Source organism: Mandrillus leucophaeus, unplaced genomic scaffold (assembly GCF_000951045.1).
Source record: "Mandrillus leucophaeus isolate KB7577 unplaced genomic scaffold, Mleu.le_1.0 Scaffold863, whole genome shotgun sequence".
NCBI lineage: Eukaryota > Metazoa > Chordata > Mammalia > Primates > Cercopithecidae > Mandrillus > Mandrillus leucophaeus.
The window spans coordinates 299,354-322,260 of record NW_012109397.1 but is presented as its reverse complement, the minus strand read 5'-3'; the positions used below and the strand labels follow the sequence as shown (position 1 = coordinate 322,260).

The following is a 22,907-nucleotide window of genomic DNA, read 5'->3' as shown; positions in this document are numbered from 1 at the left end:
TACCTGACTTCAAACTATACTACAAGGCTACAGTAACCAAAACAGCATGGTACTAGTACCAAAACAGATATATAGACCAATGGAACAGAACAGAGACCTCAGAAATAACAACACACATTTACAGCCATCAGATCTTTGACAAACCTGACAAAAACAAGCAATGGTGAAAGTATTCCCTATTTAATAAATGGTGCTGGGAAAACTGGCTGTCCATATGCAGAAAACAAAAACTGGACCCTTTCCTTACACACGTATTAACTCAAGATGGATTAAAGACTTAAATATAATACCCAAAACCATAAAAACCCTAGAAAAAAACCTAGGCAATACCATTCAAGACACAGGCATAGGAAAAAACTTCATGACTAAATCACCAAAAGCAATGGCAACAAAAGCCAAAATTCACAAATGGGATCTAATTAAACTACAGAGCTTCTGCACAGCAAAAGAAACTATCGTCACAGTGAACAGGCAACCTATAGAATGGGAGAAAATTTTTGCAATCTACCCATCTGACAAAGGTCTAATATCCAGAATCTACAAGGAACTAAAACAAATTTACAAGAAAAAAACAACCCCATCAAAAAGTAGACGAAGGATATGAACAGACACTTCTCAAAAGACAACATTTATGCAGCCAACAAACACATGAAAAAATGCCCATCATCACTGGTCATTAGAGAAATGCAAATTAAAACCACAATGAGATACCATCTCACACCAGTTAGAATGTCAGTTGAAAAGTCAGGAAACAACAGTTGCTGGCAAGGATGTGGAGAAATAGGAATGCTTTTACACTGTTGGTTGGCTGTCTCTTATACACATCTAGATGTGTATAAGAGACAGGATATACCTAATGTAAATGAAGAGTTAATGGGTGCAGCACACGAACATGGCACATGTATATATATGTAACAAACCTGCACGTTGTGCACATGTACCCTAGATCTTAAATTAAAAAAAAAAAAACAAAAAAAACAAAACTCACTCAAAACCACACAATTACATGGAAATTGAACAACTTGCTCCTGAATGACTACTGGGTAAATAACAAAATTAAGGCAAAAATAAAGAAGTTATTTTAAACCAATGAGAACAAAGAGACAATGTACCAGAATCTCTGGGACACAGTTAAAGCAGTGTTAAGAGGGAAATTTATAGCACTAAATGCCCACATCAGAAAGCTGGAAAGATCTGAAATCAACACCCAAACATCACAATTAAAAGAACTAGAGGAGCAAGAGCCAACAAAACCTAGCAGAAAACAAGAAACAACTAAGAGCAGAAATGAAGGAGATAGAGACATGAAAAACCCTTCAAAGAATCAATGAATCCAGGAGCTGGTTTTTTGAAAAGATTAACAAAATAGATAGACCATTATCTAGACTAACACAGAAGAAAAGAGAGAAGAATCAACACAATAAAAAATGATAAAGGGGATATCACTACTGATTCCACGGAAATACAAACTGCCATCACAGAATACTATAAACACCTCCATGCAAATAGCCTAGAAAATCTAGAAGAAATGGATCAATTCCTGGACACATACACTCTCCCAAAACTAAACCAGGAAGAAGTCAAATACCTGAATAGACCAATAACATGTTCTGAAATTGAGTCGGTAATAGCCTACCAACCAAAAAAAGCCCAGGACCAGATGGATTCATAACCAAATTCTATCAGAGGTACCAAGAGAAGCTGGCACTATTTCTTCTGAAATGATTCCAAACAATAGAAAATTATTCCTAACTCATTTTAAGAGGTCAGCATCATCCTGATACCAAAACCTGGCAGATACACAACAAAATAAGAAAATTTCAGGCCAATATCCTTGATGAATATCGATGCAAAAATCCTCAATAGAATATTGGCAAACCGGATCCAGCAGTACATCAAAGAGCTTATCCACCACAATCAAGTCAGCTTCATCCCAGGGATGCAAGGCTGGTTCAACATACTCAAATCAATAAACGTAATCCCACATGATTATCTCAATAGATACAGAAAAGGCCTTTGATAAAATTCAACATCCCTTCATGTTAAAAACTCTCAATAAACTAGGTATTGATGGAACATCTCAAAATAATGAGAGCTATTTGTGAGAAACCCGTAGCCAATATCATACTGAATGGGCAAAAGCTGGAGGCATTCCCTTTGAAAACCAGCAGGAGACAAGGAAGCCCTCTCTCACCACTCCTATTCAACACAGTATTGCAAGTTCTGGCCAGGCTAATCAGGCAAGAGAAAGAAATAAAGAGTATTCAAATAGGAAGAGAGGAAGTCAAGTTGTCTCTGTTTGCAGATGACATGACTGTATATGTAGAAAACCCCATCATCTCAGCTCAAAAACTACATAAGCTGATAAGTAACTTCAGCAGCCTCAGGATACAAAATCAGTACGCAAAAATCACAAGCATTCCTTTACACCACCAACAGACAAGCAGAGAGCCAAATCATGAGTGAACTCCCATTCACAATTGCTACAAAGAGAATAAAATACCTAGAAATACAACTTACAAGGGATGCGAAGGACCTCTTCAAGGAGAACTACAAACCACTGTTCACGGAAATAAGAGAGGACACAAACAAATGGAAACAAATTCCACACTCATGGATAGGAAGAATCAATTATGTGAAAATGCCATAATGCCCAAAGTAATTTATAGATTCAATGCTATTCCCATCAAGCAAAGACTGACTTTCTTAGCAGAATTAGAAAAAAACTACTTTAAACTTCACATGGAACCAAAAAAGGGCCCATATAGCCAAGACAATCCTAAGCAAAAAGAACAACAATGGAGGCATCACACTACCTGACTTCAAACTATACTACAAGGCTACAGTAACCAAAACAGCATGGTACTAGTACCAAAACAGATATATAGACCAATGGAACAGAACAGAGACCTCAGAAATAACAACACACATTTACAGCCATCAGATCTTTGACAAACCTGACAAAAACAAGCAATGGTGAAAGTATTCCCTATTTAATAAATGGTGCTGGGAAAACTGGCTGTCCATATGCAGAAAACAAAAACTGGACCCTTTCCTTACACACGTATTAACTCAAGATGGATTAAAGACTTAAATATAATACCCAAAACCATAAAAACCCTAGAAAAAAACCTAGGCAATACCATTCAAGACACAGGCATAGGAAAAAACTTCATGACTAAATCACCAAAAGCAATGGCAACAAAAGCCAAAATTCACAAATGGGATCTAATTAAACTACAGAGCTTCTGCACAGCAAAAGAAACTATCGTCACAGTGAACAGGCAACCTATAGAATGGGAGAAAATTTTTGCAATCTACCCATCTGACAAAGGTCTAATATCCAGAATCTACAAGGAACTAAAACAAATTTACAAGAAAAAAACAACCCCATCAAAAAGTAGACGAAGGATATGAACAGACACTTCTCAAAAGACAACATTTATGCAGCCAACAAACACATGAAAAAATGCCCATCATCACTGGTCATTAGAGAAATGCAAATTAAAACCACAATGAGATACCATCTCACACCAGTTAGAATGTCAGTTGAAAAGTCAGGAAACAACAGTTGCTGGCAAGGATGTGGAGAAATAGGAATGCTTTTACACTGTTGGTGGGATTGTAAATTAGTTCAACCACTGTGGAAGACAGTGTGGCGATTCCTCAAGGATCTAGAACCAGAAATACCATTTGACCCAGCAATCCCATTACTGGACATATACCCAAAGGATTATAAATCATTCTACTATAAAGACACATGCACACGTATGTTTACTGCAGCACTATTCACAATAGCAAAGACATGGAACTAACCCAAATGCCCATCAATGACAGACTGGATAAAGAAAATGTGGCACATATACACCATGAATACTAAGTAGTCATAAAAAACAATGAGTTCCTGTCCTTTGCAGGGACATGGATTAAGCTGGAAGCTATCATTCTCAGCAGACTAACACAGGAACAGAAAACCAAACACTGCATGTTCTCACTCATAAGTGGGAGTTGGACAATGAGAACACATGGACACAGGGAGGGGACTATCACACACGGGGATCTGTCGGAGGGTTGGAGGCAAGGGGAGGGATAGCATTAGGACAAATACCTAAAGCATGTGGGGCATAAAACCTAGATAACGGGTTAATAGGTACAGCCAATCACCATGGCGCATGTATACCTATGTAAGAAACCTGCACATTCTGCAGGTGTATTGCAGAACTTAAAGCACAATTTAAAAACAAAAAAACAAAAAAACAAAAAAAAAACAGGCCGGGCGCAGTGGCTCAAGCCTGTAATCCCAGCACTTTGGGAGGCCAAGATGGGCGGATCACGAGGTCAGGAGATCGAGACCATCCTGGCTAACACGGCGAAACCCTGTCTCTAACTAAAAAATACAAAAAACTAGCCAGGCGAGGTGGCAGGCGTCTGTAGTCCCAGATACTCGGGAGGCTGAGGCAGGAGAATGGTGTAAACCCAGGAGGCGGAGCTTGCAGTGAGCTGAGATCCGGCCACTACACTCCAGCCTGGGCGACACAGTGAGACTCCGTCTCAAAAAAAAAAAAAAAAAAAAGAGGCCAAAATTTTAAGAATGCATTGTGGGCTGGGTGCAGAGGCTCATGCCTGTAATGCCAGCACTTTGGGAGGCTGATGCAGGCAGATCACTTGAGGCCAGGAGTTTGAAACTAGCCTGACCAACATGGTGAAACCCTGTCTCTACTAAAAATACAAAAATTATTTGGGCGTGGTGGTATGCACCTGTAATTCCCACTACTTGGGAGGCTGAGGCATGAGAATCACTGGAACTTGGGAGGCGAAGGTTGCAGTAAGGCCAGGATTGGGCCACAGTGCACTCCAGCCAGAGCAACAGAGCAACAAAGAAAGAGAGAAAGAGAGAAAGAAAGAGAGAAAAGAGAAAGAAAGAGAGAAAAGAGAAAGAAAGAGAGAAAGAGAGAAAGAAAGAAAGAAAGCAAGCCAGCCAGCCTTGTGACATTCATATATTTTAAAACATTCTATGAAATGAAATTGCAAATACAGTGAGAATGACTCTTCTATGTATTTTCTTGCTTTTTTTTCCCTTTCTTTTATACTGCCCTTGTATGCCATATGCAGCAATGGCATAGCCTACAGTGCAGAAAATTTGTAAATATTCCTCAAATACTACCAGGTTTAGTGATAGACACTTTCAATTAATACCTTGATGAGCAGAAAAACCATTTAAAGTGATTTGAGCTCGAAAAGCGGTCAACAACTAGAATAAGGTTCAAACGTATTACACAGTAAAGGAGAAACTAGCTGAAGGCTACTTCTATAAAACTACAAGCCTGGAGGCTGCAGTCATAAAAGACTTCCTTACCTACTAAAATAACAAAAGCAGCAACAAAATTTACGATTCATTTCTGGCTCAAAATTTTTTTTTTTCTTTTGAGATGGAGTCTCACTCTGTCGCAAGGCTGGAGTGCAGTGGCGCGATCTTGGCTCACTGCAACCTCTGCCTCCCAGGTTCAAGCGATTCTGCTGCCTCAGCCTCCCAAGTAGCTGGGACCACAGGCACATGCCACCACGCCCAGCTACTTTTTTGTATTTTTAATAGAGACAGGGTTTCACACGTTGACCAGGATGGTCTCGATCTCTTAACCTCATAATCCAATTCTGGCTCAAATATTTCTATTCCGGTTGTTTGTGGCTGCATTGCTGCCCCACTGTGGCTGACTGCCTACATAGCCTCAATTCTTCAACTTTGAATGTACATTCCTCCTTCACTAGATAATCCTGCAATACCCAATATGCTGCCACTCTGATCGGATTCAGCCATGTGATTTGTTTTGGCCAATAAACAGGATGACAGTAAATGTGATGTAAACAGAGATATTTTTTAATACCATAAAAAGCACTTGAACAGCTGGACTTGCTCTGTTTTGCTCTCTGCCATCACCAGACCCCAACTATTGCCCTCTGCTTGGCTAGTCTGCTGGTCCTAGCCAGAGGAGAACCTACACATCGGCCAGAGGCAGGGCATCCTTGTCGTCTCAGCTGAGGCCACTTTAGATGAGCCAACAACCATCCATGTCCAGGTGAATAGGCCCAGCCAAGATAATCAAAAACACCCAATTCACCTGCAGCTGACCAGTCCACAAGTGAGCCCAGCAGCGATCAGCTGAAACCCACAGACTCCTGAGCGCCCAAAATGTTTAGTTTTATGCCGCTACAATTTTGTGTCTTCACACATCATAAAACCAACAGAAAACTGATACACCCATAATATCCAGACTCCCTTTGGAAAGACTTTTTTACTAAGAGGGAATCAAATCTCTGTGAATAATTACCTTCAAGCAAATACAATAAATATGCCATAATTTAATGGAGAATTAACACTTTCTCAATTCCTATCATGATCAATCTTTAATCTTCCATATAAACTGAAAAACAATTTGCATTAAACATCGCAACTCCACAAAATCAACTCTTCTTATTTCAGGTGCTTTATTTTAGGCCCTAGTGGTATTTAATGCATTTTTCCTTCAAGAGTTTTTGTTACCACCTTAAATTCTTTTCAGGCAAAAAAGAGTATAAATAAGCAGACAGGCATATCCTCTCTAATGAGTATTACATTCCTCAAAATTTAAACAACAAATATCCTTTTCTTTTTTTTGATTCTCATTCTCAGTATGTAAAAAATATTCTTTTCTATTAGAGATATTTCTTAGACCAAAATGATAACTTTAAATAGAAAATATTCTATATGTATGTGTATGTTTATGTATTATAGAACTATGTTTATATATCTTAACATACACATATTTCACACTTTGATAATGTACTGTGAAATTAGTTTTTAATGGCAGAATATATATTAATAGTTTAAACAAGTACTAAATCTTATAAGAATATGAAATAATCTCTAAATGTATTAAATTTAATTTTATAACAGAAGTCTATAATCGTATTAGGAAATTGTAAAATTCAAGAAGGTCTTGAGACAGTCTTCATAAATGATCATTGTCTACTGAGCTTAATATGTAATGACTGACATAACTGAATAGTTTTCATTTTGGCTGAATCTGAACTAAATGAGACTGTGAATGGCTCTATATTTCAGAAATTACACACTGTGAAATATACACTACTTTGAGAGTGGTTTTGCTGTGAAGACGGTCTCACCTGATCATGCATTAGTGCTGCAATGTGTGTTGTTTTCCCTCCAGGTGCTGCACACAAGTCTAGAATCTTCTCTCCAGGTTGAGGATTTAGTACATGAGTTACTAAGGCAGATGGCAAATTCTATAAGGAAAAAAATGTAATTGATTATCAATAATCCTAAAGCATTTCTGAGAACCAGAGAATATAAAGAATCTTTTGGGGGTAATCCACTATAGCATCCTCATGTCTGCCAAGAGGATGGTTTTTATAAATATACTCAGGTTAGGAAATTCACAATTTCCTAGAATATCCTATAATCTCCCAGGACTTACATACACACCACCTGCACAAAAACATACATGACACAATTTTCACTCAACTCAGGGTTTCTGCCTTATCAGTATTTTCTGGGTACCAGCAAAAATAAATAAATAAATAACCCACATTATTTCCTTTTCTGAATCCCAACGGTTCTCAATATTCTGGAAGCCAGAGAGCTCTAAAATTACATGACCACTCTGGATCTTTTTCCCAAAAAACATACAAAATTTTGGTCTCAGTGGTCATTACTCAACATTTTAGTGCAAAAGCATGCCATTTTCATATAGGCATACCATCTGAGAGTACTTCAGTCTCAGCACTGTTCACTTTAATAATTTAAACTCCACTTGGGAACACATAAATATTAAATAACTGGTTTCTTCCAGTTAACCAAGAATATAACTTTGCCATTTTGGCCACCTTGTCATCTAACTCTCATTTAAGACGCCTTGTTTTATGCTGCTAAATCATCCAAAAGGCATGTTTGGGTCCCTGCCTCCACCACATTTCAATAGGAAACGAATTAAAATGCAACAAACAAACAACAACAACAAAAAACCCCCAAACCTGGCTGTTTCTGACTGGCACCTAAAAATATATTATGAGATTATATGACCAAAACATAACTCATCTATAGCCGTAAGTCATATTAAATCATTAATTTGTTATTAGTATTAATTATATAAGGACTACTTACTATAGAATGACAGCCTTGAATAAAACAGATGGAATAGTATCATAAAATAACTCATTTCTAAAATTACTTGGTAAGAAAAACAGAGTCTAATAAGCATGGAGTTATTTATTTGGTTATTTTGGAGACAGAGTCTCATTATTTTACTTAGGCTGGGCTCAAATCTGGGATCCTCCCAATTGTGCCTCTTAAAGCTTAAAGGTTTCAATTCATTCTTAACAAAAGACTGAACAATACATCCATGAGTACATCCTCAAGAACTGTGAGATGGCCAGGCGTGGTGGCTCATGCCTGTAATCCTAGCACTTTGGGAGGCCAAAGCAGGCAGATCGCCTGAGGTCGGGAGTTCGAGACCAGCCTGACCAACACGGAGAAACCTCGTCTCTACTAAAAATACAAAATTAGCTGGATGTGGTGGCACATGCCTGTAATCCCAGCTATTCAGGAAGCTGAGGCAAGAGAATCACTTGAACCCAAGAGGTGGAGGTTGCAGTGAGTGGAGATCGTGCCATTGCACTCCAGCCTGGGCAACAGGAGCAAAACTCCGTCTAAAAATATATAAATAAATACAAATGACATGTACCCCCTAATATGATAAGGACACTTCATCTCTGTGGTATTCTTCTCAAAAATCCAACAACCCCAGCCTAGATGAATCCAAAATGAGGGACATTCAATGAAATACCTCAGTCTCAAAACTGTCAAGGTCTTAAAAACAAGGCAAGACTGGGCAACTATCACAGGCCAGAAGAGACATCATGATTAAATGCAGTGTGGGATCCTGGATTGGATCCTAAACATAAATAGGACATTATGAGAAAAACTGGTGAAATCTGAATTCACTTGGAGTTTATGGTAATGTGGTATTCACAGCATTTGGAGTTATCGCCCACAACATTCGTAACATAGTAACACACCAGTGTTGGTTTCTAAGTTTTATCAAATGTACCATGGTAGTATATTACCCTTAAGAGAAACTGGGTGAAGGGTATATAGAAATGACTATCTTTGCAAATCTATAATTCTAAAATTCTATTCTGTAATTCTGAAATTACTCTAAAATAAAAACTTTTCAACCTTATGAGAGAAAGTAGGAAAAAAATCTTTATTAAAAAAAAAAAAATCCAGGCATAGACTCTAGGTACCTATAGCACAAGTTTTCCAAGTGATTTGATACATACAAATGTACTGCAGTCTTGGTGAATGGCGTGATTACATTATAAAATTTATGAGATAACGAGGCTCCCTTTGTTGGCTGAGACCTGTGAAAGGCTTGGGCATCTTCCATATTAGATCTAAGTTAATCAATTTCTAAAACCAAAATGAAAACTGCTAATTATGGCTACCAGGAGCTTCTTAGCTATTAGAGAAGCATGGATACTGACAAAAGCAAAAATAATTTTCAATTTGTTATTAAAGTATCAGCAACTATTGCAATGATTTAACACTATTGAAAAGTACTTCCATTTAAATGATGCCTCTCACATGATGTACTTTTAGACACTATCATTTAATCCACTTTATAGTCACTTGAATATTCAAGTAGGTTTGTCTGAAAAGAAAGGCAACTTGTTGAAACATTCCAAATGCGTTTTATATTACCATTATATGTAAATGTGAAACTTGTTCCACCTGTGAGAATCTTTACGTATGTAAAAATTTAAGGATAATAATAAATTTTTTAAATTCCACATTCTTCTTAAACGTACTGTTCTGCACGTTCTTTCAGAATTTTCCTTAGAGAAACGACTATCACCTGGTTCTGGTCTGCACTGAATTAAGCTATTTAGATTTTATGGATAAGACCCAGTTAAGAATCTGGTAGTCCTGAACCAGTTTGAAAAGGAAGATATAACACAAAAAGATCAACTAATACTAACTCAACACTGATCACAGAGTTTTTGGGAAATTGTCAAAGAAGCACTTGAGAAATTTAATGTAATATGTGAACTGTTTAAAGTCCTCACCCCCTGAACTTGGATCTCAGTAAATCTAACTTAGGACCCAAGAACTGCATTTTCAAAAGGCCCTGCAGGTGATTCAGATGCAGATCTTCCATGGGTTACTTCTGGAGCACTGGCATGGGGCCAAGAATACAGGCTTGGAATCAGAAAGACCTGGATTCAAATTTTGACTCTGCAAATTTTTACCTATGCAGCATACAGCAAACCACTCCTTTAATCGCCCAAAAACTACTAATGCCTACCACGCACTTTAATTTTCTAAGCCTCTATTTCCTTCTCTATGAAACTGATGGTTTGTAAGAAGTAAATGAAAAAATATATGTAAAACACTCAGCTCAGTACACGGACCACAATAATAAGCACTCAGTCAGTGTTAGCTGCGATTACCATTAGTATCCCTTATAAGTTTCACTGGCCATCAGAAACTGGCCATCAAAATAGACTACATAAAATAAAACAGCTTTCACTAGAGAAATGACAAAAAGTTAAACTCTGCCCTCAGACACAAAAGTTTTATTCTGGCAGGAAATTCTTATGTCCCTTGCTATTAGGTGACAAAGAATATGGCTCTATGGTAGTCTGGACAGTATGAATCACAAAATGACTCACAATATTTCATAAAGTCATCATTAAACTGATTTTAAGACGAAAGAATGCTGCTACAGATAGCAAAAAATGTAAAAAGAAAATCTGCACTATACTAGATTTCTTTTTATAAACTCAAAACTAAATAATGACCAGGCACGGTGGCTAATGCCTGTAATCCCAGAACTTTGGAAGGCCAAATCGAGATGACCACTTGAGCCCAGGAATTCAAGACCAGCCTGGACAATATGGCAAAACCCCATTTCTACTAAAAATATAAAAAATTAGCTGGCTGTGGTGGTGCATGCTGTAGTTCCAGCTACCCAGGAGGCTGAGGTGGGAGGATCACCTGAGCCTGGGAGGTTGAGGCTGCAGTGAGCCAAGATCATGCCACTGCACTCCAACCTGGGTGACAGATTAAGATTCTGTCTCAAAACAAAAAAACAAAACAAAACAAAAACAAAAAAACAAAACCCACACACACTTTAAACTATGAGATGAGCAGGTACTGTCAAACCACACAGAAAACTAACATTGCATTAAACATTACTAACTTGAAGGAGTGCAGGTACCACTAGCAATGACTCAGGGCCACATTGCCAAATGAAAACAAGTGTTTCAAATAAATTATATAATAAACAACCACGAAAAAAACACTGAAACTAAAATTAGCAAACAAAAATCCCCAAAATGATTCATAAACAATTATATGTTAGATTACATATTCTAATGTGTTAGAACATCACCAATGTGCAATTAGATAATAAACATCTGTTTTTCCATTTGTTCACACCAGAAATAATCTCTGAATTCATAAAATGTCTGTTGGCTAAATACTGGGCAAAGGCCAGGTATGGTGGCTCATGCCTACAATTCCAACACTTTGGGAGGCCAAGGCAGGAGGATCACTTGAGGCCAGGAGTTTGAAACCAGCCTGGGCCACAAAGTGAGACACCATCTCTACAAAAACACCAAACAAATCAGTGGGGCATAGTAGTGCACACCTGTGGTCCCAACTATTTGCAAGGCTAAGGCAGGAAGATTGCTTGAGCCCAGGAGTTCGAGCTTACAGTGAGCTATGACTGTACCACTGTACTCCAGCCTAGACAACAGAGAGCCTGTCTCAAAAAAATAATAATAATAATTACTGGACAGAGAAGGTGGGGCAGCACACAACATTTGGACTTAAGGTTTGAATTCAGATACCACCAGTTACCAGTAGTGTGACATAGGACAAGAGCCGTAACAGATCCGGTCTTCAGTTATCTTCCTCTTATATTGTGAGTTATAACACTACCCAACCAACAGACTATAACAAATCAAATGATTTACTAATGGAACACTACACATGTATATAAAATGCATGCAATATTCAGGGATTAATATTTTGAGATGGAAAGCAGTATATTTTAATCAGTTATTAAATCACCTTTGGGCAAAGAAAGATAGAAAAAATAGTTTAAAAATCAACAGAGAAAAACCAAAGAAAGAAGAATGCTTGTAAAGTTTTTTCTTACTGCTTAACCAAAGGTAGATCAGTGTATATAAGCAGACTCCAAAAAAATTCTTAAATTTTAAAAAATCCCAGATTTCAAATAATTCACTGATGTATGTTTTAATGTCACTAAATATTTTACTTTTATACATACTTACTTGTAAAAATAAGTAACGGGGCAGTACATTGTCAAATGAAGGGCTGAGATATACTGGTTCTGTCATTCTTATGCCCATGCCTCTGAAAAATAGGAAATCTAACATTAGTCGTATAAATTCCATGGTCTATACAAACTATGTTTCCAGAAACATTCTCAAATAGCCTGTCAAACATAAGAAGCTCTTTTAAAGAACTCTTTTGGCCGGGTGCGGTGGCTCAAGCCTGTAATCCCAGTACTTTGGAAGGCACAGGCGGGAGGATCACTTGAGGTCTGGAGTTCAAGACCAGCCCGACCAACATGGACAAACCCTGTTTCTACTAAAACTACAAAAAATTAGCCGAGCGTGGTAGTGGGTGCCTGTAGTCCCAGCTACTTGGGAGGCTGAGACAGGAGAATCACTTGAACCTGGGAGGCAAAGGTTGCAGGGAGCCAAGATCGCACCATTGCACTCCAGCCTGGGCGACAAGAGTGAAACTCTGTCTCAAAAAATAAAAAAATTAAAAAAAGAACTCTTTTATTCAACAACAAAATACATAAAGTAGTCCTGTTAATTGTTTTTGAATTTTTACCTGCAGAATAGGAAGCCATCAGAACTAAAAAGGAAAAAGTTACATAAATTTTTCATTTAAGCACAAATGTCTGCAGAGACTTGAACAGACTAAAAAGCAAACACTACCTCATTCTTTACTACTTCCTGTCAGCTCTTTATAGAATAATTGCCCAGTACTGACACAATCCCAAGGATAACCTTTTCCACCTTTGTCCCATTTTAGGAGTGGCAGTGGAACTGATCAGAACAGGAAGGGCCAGGACTCAGGATGGCCTGGTGGAGAGTGACTCATCAAGACAAACATCACAATCTCAGAGATGTTGTCAGAGGCTATTGAAGCAGAGAAAGAACACCCAAATCCTGTCAGACAAAGCCAAGCCTGGCCTTGTGTGTCAGGTCAAACCAGAGAGAGCAAGCAAAAGGAGAAATTCAAAGAGTGTTCCGGGGATTAGGACGGCACAGAAAAAAGTACAGTCTAAGTATAAAAATCAGGATTTAGGCCGACACAGTGGCTCATGCCTGTAATCCCAGCACTTTGAGAGACTGGCACAGGAGGCTCACTTGAGGTCAGAAGTTTGACACCAGCCTAGGCAACATCTCTACACAAAATTTATAAAACGACCAAGGCATGGTGGAGTGTACCTGTAGTCCCGGCACTTGGGAGACTGAAGCGGAGGGATCCCTTGAGCCCAGGAGTTGGAGGCTGCAGTTTGTTATGATTCTGCCACTGCACTGCAGCCTGGGCGACAGAGCCCCCAAATAAACACAATTTTTATACAATGGTTTTTAAAAATCATGACTTAAACCTGGTTTAAGGGTACAATGAAAGGAGAGACCCATTAGGATGAGCAAAGATAAAGTCTTAGAAGCAGTATAGTAGACAAGTTCATAGCTAGCTTATGGAACAGCTTATGAGTTGATCTTGGCAGAGATGCATCTACACTGATGGTGTGTACTCTATCTAATGTTGGCAGGATAAGTTTATGTTGGTCTTGACAGTAAAATAACGTCAGTAGATATCTGTGGACTATTACTGCAGTGTATGATTATAAACTCCCCTTGGTTTTGTTGTTTATTTATTTATTTATTTATTTATTTTTAGACACAGGGTCTCACTCTCTCACCCAGGCTGGAGCGCAGTGGCACAATCATAACTCACTGCAGCCTCTAACTACTGGGTTCAAGTGATCCTCCTACCTTAGCCTCCCCAGTAGCTGGGACTACAGGCACACACCACCACGCCAGGTAAGTGTGTGTGTTTGTGTGCATGTGTGTGGACAAAGTCTCACTATGTTGTGTGTGTGTGTGTGTGTGTGTCTGTGTGTACAGAGTCTTACTATGTTGCCCAGACTGGCATCAAACTCCTAGCCTCAAGCAATCCTCCTGTCACAGCTTCCGGAGCTCCTGGGATAATGGGTATGAGACACTATGCCTGGCTTCCTCAGCTCTAACGGCCTTTAGCATATAATAAATGCTGACTCCTTTTCCTCCTCTTCTCACCCCTTTACCACCTTACTCATTTGTTTACCACTTGAAATCCATGAATGTGCACTTTTAATCAGAGGTTAAAACTCAGTCACTGCTCCAGTCAGGAACAAATTAAACCACTGTATTCACTTCCAAGGCAAATAGTCCCTGCCCCTGAGCAGAAAATATACAAATGAAGCTTCTGAAATGTCACTGACTCACATTTGAAAGCCAGTCCTGGCTGGGTGTGGCATCTCCTCCCTATAATCCTAGCACTTTGGGAGGCCAAGGTGGGAGGACTGCTTGAGACCAGAAGTTCAAGACCAGACTGGGTAACATAGCAAGACCCCCATATCTATGAAAAAATAAAAATAAAATATCAGCTGATCATGGTGTCATGTGCCTATAGAACTAGCTACTCAGAGGCTGAAGTAGGAGGATCACTTGAGCTCAGGAATTCAACGTCACAGTGAGCTTTGATCGCACCACTCCAGCCTTAATGACAGAGCAAGACCCTGTCTCTAAAAGAAAAACCAAAGCAAGTCAGTCCTTTGTTGTGACACCTGGTACTCTTACCTTGATCAACACCCAGAATCTATAGCTATTATTGAATATCTTGAATTCCAGAGTCTGATCACTCCATAATTTAAATGACTTTCTGACTTGCAGGACTCCAGTCCTCTAAAAAAATACTGAAACTTGAAAATGTTCACACCTGTCATCCTACTCAGTTCCTAACTGCCACTTTAGGTTCTGGTGCTCTTCGACTATCTCCTTCTGAACATGCCTACCAGAACAAGTGAGTGCTATAAATTACTGAACTCAAAATAACATAATAAAGAATAATTTAAGCCAATTATTATTCAGGTATGAGATTGCATGTTTCTGTAAAAAATATTTCTGTAGCCACATATCTCCATATTATAATGCAAAGTATAAGATTGCATATATTAATGCAATCTGTTAGTAAATTAACCTGCCTTCATGAATCTATGAATGATTCAACCCACCTGGAATTCAAGAAAGCAAAAGGCTCAAATTCACTAACTGAAAAACAATTGTACCATTAGTTGTGTTGGTTTAAAATTTTTTAAGGAACATAAATAAGAAACAGGGTGTACATGTAGCATTTCTGTCATAGCAGCCTGCTTCTCACACAGGAAGAGACAAAACTTGCAAAAGTGTAACTGAATACATTGAGTTTAAACGTCGATTTTTTTTTTCCTTTTTTGACATTCTGAAGTCTCGCTGTGTCACCCAGACTAGAGTGCAGTGGTACAGTCTCAGGCTCACTGCAACCTCCTGGGTTCAAGCAGTTCTCCTGCCTCAGCCTCCTGAGTAGCTGAGATTACAGGCACCTACCACCACACCTAGCTTATTTTTGTATTTTTAGTAGAGATGGGGGTTTCACTGTGTTGGCCAGGCTGGTCTTGAACTCCTGACCTCAAGTGATCCGCCTACCTTGGCCTCTCAAAGTGCAGGAATTACAGAAGTGAGCCACCGCGCTCGGCCAAAAGTTGGCTGAAAGCTGTTTGCCTCCTAACTTCCAATAACAAAAAATTATTCACAACATTGTTCAGAAAACATTATTCAACACAATAACTGGAACCACATCAAATAACCTAAAAGAATGAAGAGTATACCATTAACAATGAACTAATGGAGGCAGTCAAAATATCAATTACCTATTACAGGTCCAAAGATAAACATAGCAGATATATGCATAATCTTTATATTCATGAAGCCTTCTAAGGAGAATAAAATCTTTGTTCTTGGTCATTTGGAAAGTGCTGCTACCTAGATCTAGGGAATCCAACAGTCAACTTCTTCAGAAGAACGAATGAATTTCAACTACAAACCCAAACTGTTACAACATGAACAACTGTTCTACCAATCAGGGATACTGTCCAATTGTAAATAGAGAAATTCACAGCTTTTAGCATGTCTATGTCAGCCATGAACTTTGGAGTAATGGAGCTGTCCACTGAACTCAAAACAGCCTGAAAAGACTAAGTAAAATAAGAGCCTGGACTTTCCACCAATTATTTAGGGCCACTAGCAATCAGAAATGATTTACAACAGACTGTATTTTAATTTAGTTTGAACAAGCCTAAACATTCATTTTTCACCACAAATATTCATGTGAGTGCTAGGTTTCTGGTAAAATTTATTTTTAATTAAAAAATATGTTTAATTTATATTAAAATCAAACTTTTTCTTGACAAATAAGAATGTTAAAAATGATCTGGATAGGATGAGCGCAGTGCCTCACGCCTGTAATCTCAGCACTTTGGGAGGTCGAGGCGAGCAGATCACGAGGTCAGGAGATCGAGACCATCCTGGCTAACACGGTGAAACCCCGTCTCTAGTACAAATACAAAAAATTAGCCGGGCGTGGTGGCAGGCACCTGTAGTCCCAGCTACTCGGGAGGCTGAGGCAGGAGAATGGTGTGAACCTGGGAGGCAGAGCTTGCAGTGTGCTGAGATCATGCCATTGCAGTCCAGCCTGGACGACAGAGCAAGACTCCGTCTCAAAAAAAAAAAAAAAAAAAATGATCTACATCGATCATCGAATTCATTCTCCATCAAAATGAACATTGTTTTTTAAAGATGAAAATATTTCAAAAAAAATAAAATTTAGAAGGACAAGTAAAATCATTTGACAATTAAAATGTAACTGGTTGCCTAATGAGGCTCTTTAATTTGATCAGTTACCCTTTTTGAACAAAAATCATGGATATATGGGTAAAACAATTTTTTTCCAGTTGGATTTATAGCAAAAAAAAACCTCATATAACGCAACTAGATACATTTTACATTATTTGTAATTTTCATTGACCCACAAAAAGGATGCTGATTTCCCCAAAACACCTGATGACATACTTCAGTTCAGGTAATCCATTGAAGATTTCCTTGCGGCTTAGTTCAGAAATCCCATTTCCAAGAAATACTTTTGTTCCATCAAATTCTCTGGCTCCTTTCTTACATTTTCCTTTAATATCAGAGTATACAGAAATAACATCTCCAGCTTTCATAACTAGAGAAGGAAGAAAATCAGATTACATTGAATTATACTTTGGCAGAAGAATCGTGAACATTCTTTGAGCTACACTGGCGATCTCTAGAGGCATCAATAGTGGGCATGAAGCAGTTCAACCTGGCTCATTATCTCAATATAATCTTTAATAGAAAATCTGACGTTTACTTTAAAATATTCCCTAACAATAAAACTCACTGAAGAATCTTTTTCAGTGAAAACAAAGAAATAGAACAGCTTCAAAACATCCTGCCCTCAACTGGAAATCTGTAGCTGATCCAAATCATTTCCCCCAAGTCTTAAAAGAGTTCTTATAAATCTTGACATCTCAGCTCAAACCTCGAAGTTCTAAGTTTCCTTCAAAAGGATTCGTCAAATATGTACCCTAAAATCCTTCAAAGAAATATTCTCATAACCCTGTTTGTATTTCTTTGCTATTTTGCTGTGACAGCACAATTAAGGCAGAGACTTTAATGATAAACATATAAAGCCATTCATATATATATACACATACACATGCACACATATATGTGTGTGTATACACTTAGAATACCTTTTACAGTATACAGTGTACAGAGCTGCTTTACATGGCTGATTAAATCCAGTTTTTGTAGGCATTTCAATATTTTCTATAACAACTCCTGGTGGTATTTATGATGGGAAATTATATTCCACTTCCAAAAAACATTTTTAAAGCTAATCTATCATAAATTTATTTGGCCTATTACCTGACAACAGTAATGAACAGCCTATTAGCTACAGCTAAGAAAACTGTTAAAATAATGTAGATCAGATGTCAATACACTTTTCCTATAAAGGGCAAATAAATATTTTAGGCTTTGTAGCCACATAAGGTCTCTGTGGCATATTCTTCTTTATATATGTATCTTTTCACAGCATTTTAAAAATGAAAAAACCATTCTTAGCTTATGGGCCACACACAAACAGACATAGGCCAGATTTGGCCAGCAGGCAGTAGTTGGCCCAATTCTGATACAGATCAAATCATTCATTTCAAGGACACCATAACTGAGGCCCAGATACTGAATAACTTTTCTACAGATCAATGCAAATGTTTCTTGATTTCAAGTCCAATAAGGTACCACTGAACCACAGTGACTAACTTACTAAGCATATGCAATACAGGTATGTCGCCAACTGTGTGAATACATTAAGAATACTAAGTTTCATCCCAATGTTCAGATTCCAGGTTCTGGATGTTCTCTCACTAATGATACGACAGCTTTCTGACGTTTCAAGGCAATGCAGTCAAGAAAACAAAACAGAAGTTCACTGACGTACTCTCTATTCATCAGTAATGATCCACTAAAACAACCGTCATCAAATATATCCTTATTTGGAAGGAAAAAAAAAAACTGTCAGAAAACCTTATATGATGACTAGTTAGTCCTCATCGGATAAAACCCTAAATGCAAAGCTGGAAAAATATCCGACCAAGGTAAATTTGGAATACATCTTAGTGACAAATCAATAAATTTTCCATTTGAAAATGCACATAAATTTTAGAGAACCTTAAAGACAAATCTAAACATGATACTTACACTTTGATGCTGACACAATTCCTGGGGCATAGACATGGGCTCCTCTTAAAACTGCATTGCCACACTGGGCTCCAACAATGGCTTCACACTGCTGTTTTTTAATATTCTTCCTAGAAATGTAAGACACAAGAAGTTTAATAGTAAACATACCTCCAATGCCTACCAATTTTTCCCATGTTCTGTCTGAACGCGAATAGCCTCTTTAGTCTTAATTGTCCTGAATACATAAGAAAAAGCTGAAAAAAGAGGCATACATAATGAGGAAACAGGAAAAAAACAGCAACACAGAGATGGGCACTTGAGAGGAAGGAAAAATCAAGAGGTCCATCTGGTGGAAGGCAATACAGTGGCAGCAGAAATTGCTTAATCATTTAACAAGCATTACTGTTTCTCATAGCATTAGAAGAAAAATAGACTTTCTCTGTCTTCAAAGACTAAAATAGAAAAATACACAAGGAATTACAAAAACATTTCTAAAGTGGTAAATTGTTGCACGGTAAATTATGAATAATTTCAACAAGACAGGAAAAGAAGATAAGCATTTTTTCCTTCCTTTGCTGCCCCACCTTTTTGAGTCTTTCCAATTTCTCACATTCTATTCATTTTTTAGACCACTAAAATCTGTATTACTTCTAACACTCAGGGTTCCAAAGATCAGGGACCAAATGTGATCAGCCCTAAATAAAAACCCTTAACACTAAGTCTCTAATAAGCTTCCTTGGATGGCTGTCACAACTCATTGCTAGGGGAATTAAGTGCATCCCATCTTCTATTCCATGATCGCCAAATCATCAAATCTTACTAATTTTTCAGCTTTATACCTACTCCTTCCTGGTCCCTCCCAAACATTCTCATTGCTCATTCTCTGCCTACTTCTTAGAGGCCCTCCCCGCCAGCTTCCAAAACATGTGACCATCTCTGCTCACCTTGCATTCTATCCCTTGGCAATCTCATGATTTCAGTAATCACTCACAAAACAATCCACAAATTCTAATGTTTAGTCTTTCTAGATTTTTTTTTTTTTTTTTTTGAAGCCAAGTCTTGCTCTGTCACCCAGGCTGGAGTGCAGTGGCACAATACTGGCTTGCTGTAACTTCTGCCATCTGGGTTCAAGCGATTCTCATGCCTCAACCTCCTGAGTAAGATTACAGGTACCCGCCACCACACCTGGCTAACTTGTATTTTTAGTAGAGACGGGGTTTCACCATGTTGGCCAGGCTGGTCTCGAACTTTTGACCTCAGGTTATCCACCAGCCTCAGCCTCCCAAAGTGCTGGGATTATAAGCATAAGCTACCATGCCCGGCCTAGACTCTTAGTTGATATTTCTAATTACCTATGGACAGCTATATAGAGATGTCTCACAGTTACTTCAAACTCAGCAAGTCCTAAACAATGTTAGTTTTCCCTCATCCATTCTTCCACTCCTTGGCAGGATTCCAAATCTTTTCATCCTGTTTCCAATCTTGAATGAGGCATCATTATCTGCCCAGATAACCAAACTAGATGCCTCAGTGTTACGGTCTGGATGTGTCCCCCAGTATTCATGTGCTGGAAACTTAATCCCTAGTGCAACAGTGTTGGAATGTGAGGCCTACTGGGAACAGTTTAGGTCATGAGGACTCTGCCCTCATGAATGAATTAATGCTATAATAAAAAGGGCTTGCAACAGTGAGTTTGCTCTCTCTTGCCCTTGTGCCCTCTTCCATGTACGGATGCAGCAAGAAAGCCCTCACCAGATGCAACTGCCTCGATCTTGGACTTCCCATCCTCCAACACTATAAAAAATAAATGTCTGTTCTTTATAAATTATCCAGTCTCAGGTATTGTTACAGCAGCACAAAATAAACTAAGATACTCAGCATCATCTTAAAGCCCTCCTAAGCTTTGACATTGATTGATTTAGGAATCATGCTATCTTCTAGTTCTGATAGGTCTTGTGGGCCTATCTCCTGATGTTAGACACATATCTCTTTGTGATTACTGAAATAGCTTCCTGCCTTTTACTGTTGGTTTCAGATTTTCTCTATGTCTTTGGTGTTCTGCAGTTTCACTCTGAAGTATGTAGATATGAACCTACTTTTACTTTTGGCTTCAAGCTCACACTTATTAAATTTATCATCAACGATAGAAATTCAAAGTCGTTACATTTGTGATTATTGTCTTTCTCCCATTATTCCTATTCTCTATACCTGGGACTCATTAAAAATATAAAGTGCTGGTCAGGTGTAGTGTAGTGGCTCATGCCTGTAATCCCAGGATTTTTGGAGGCAGAGGCTGGTGGATCACCTGAGGTTGGGAGTTCTAGACCAGCCTGACCAACATGGAGAAACCATCTCTACTAAAAATACAAAATTAGCCAGGCATGGTGGTGCCTGCCTGTAATCCCAGCTACTTGGGAGGCTGAGGCAGGAGAATCACTTGAACTCAGGAGGCACAAGTTGCAGTGAGCCGAGATGGTGCCACTGCACTCCAGCCTGGGCAACAGGAACAAAACTCCATCTCAAAAAAGAAAAAAAGGAAATATAAAGTGCTCTTTTCATGACTCAATTTCACTTTCATATTTTTAATTTCTCTCTGCTGCATTCTAGATAATTTCCTAAGGGTCATCTCCTAATTCAAAAATTCTCTAATCAGTTGGGTCTAATCTACTGTTTAATTCATTGTATGAGTTTTTAATTTTAATGATGATATTTTTATTTCCAGAAATTTGTTTTCAATTCTACCTTTTTATCCTTAGGGTCTTTTACGTTTTATTCTTTCATTTTAAATCATTTTAAGAAAACTATTTTGTCTACGGCCGTACCACTCTGAAAATGCCCGATCTCATGTGATCTTGGAAGAAAACTATTTTTATAGTCCCTGCCAGAGAGGTCTATTTGTTAAAAGCTCTGAGGGAAATCTAATCCTGCAGCTTATTATATATGCTGATTCTCACCGTGGTTTGATTCCTAGTGTAGCTTTTAACAATGCGAAGTGTTTGGCTTAGATTGAATGAGTGCTGCTCCAGAGTGATGTCACTTCGTTTTTGTCAAGCACCCAGGAATTGGCTTGGGACCAAATAGTTAATTTCCCAGTTTGCAAGTTCCAAGACAATTTAGGTTGCAGCAATTTGCATTCCAGACCTTTATGCGGGAGGGAACTTACGGCTGTGTATTCTCAGTAACACGTTTTTCTCCAACCTATATCCTAACGCAAGAAAGACCTACTTTTCATTACTGCCTTGTACTGACTACTGGGTATTTCTCATCCTTACTATTAACACTCTGTTGTTTAAAACCAAAGAGCCTAAATTTAGAAGACAGACCACCTCCTTTCCCATACCTCCAACCCCCCTATATTAGCTCACATGCTTGCTGTTCTCTTTTCAATTATTCTGCATTTCTAACCTCTAATATATCAACTACATTTTTAATCACTCAACTACATCATTTTGTGGCCTACTATGTTCTTTTTCACTTAGCACTCCAAGGTGTATGTAGCGAAAACATTTTCATGTTATCTAATTCACCATACATATGACTGAAGCTAAAAGACTCTGAAATACCTTCCCAACTTTTCTCCAGGTTTGCAATTCATCTTTCGAAAAAGTTTCTGAAACTTTTGACTGTAAGTTGATATAAGAAACACGCCTGATAAAAGAACTTATTTCAAGTTCTTACATCATTTGAGAACTTGATATAAGAAGCTACACATACATGTCTGTATGTGTGTGGTATCACTCACTTTTCATTAAATATTTTTACTATGTAAAATGCAATATATTACAAAACATCCCATTTATTTTTTAAAATATTCACTGAAAACATTAAATTGATTTCACAAGTTACTAATGGGTCATGATCTCTAAGCAGTTTGGAAGACTACGACCACTATTATATTTCTAAAATACACATCTAGTCATTACTAAAAAAAATTCTTTTTTTTTTTTTTT

General features: G+C 38.1%; 1 protein-coding gene across 1 annotated transcript in view; it reads right to left on the bottom strand.

Annotated features, from left to right (window-relative positions):
* NSUN6 (NOP2/Sun domain family, member 6) overlaps positions 1-22,907 on the bottom strand; it is a 96,685-nt gene that overhangs the window by 53,517 nt on the left and 20,261 nt on the right. The window contains exons 4-7 of the mRNA XM_011968885.1: positions 18,976-19,085; positions 17,260-17,413; positions 12,358-12,439; positions 7,162-7,281 (exon numbers count right to left, since the gene is read on the bottom strand). Of these exons, the coding sequence (XP_011824275.1) occupies positions 7,162-7,281; positions 12,358-12,439; positions 17,260-17,413; positions 18,976-19,085 (466 nt within the window). The remainder of the gene's footprint in view (positions 1-7,161; positions 7,282-12,357; positions 12,440-17,259; positions 17,414-18,975; positions 19,086-22,907) is intronic.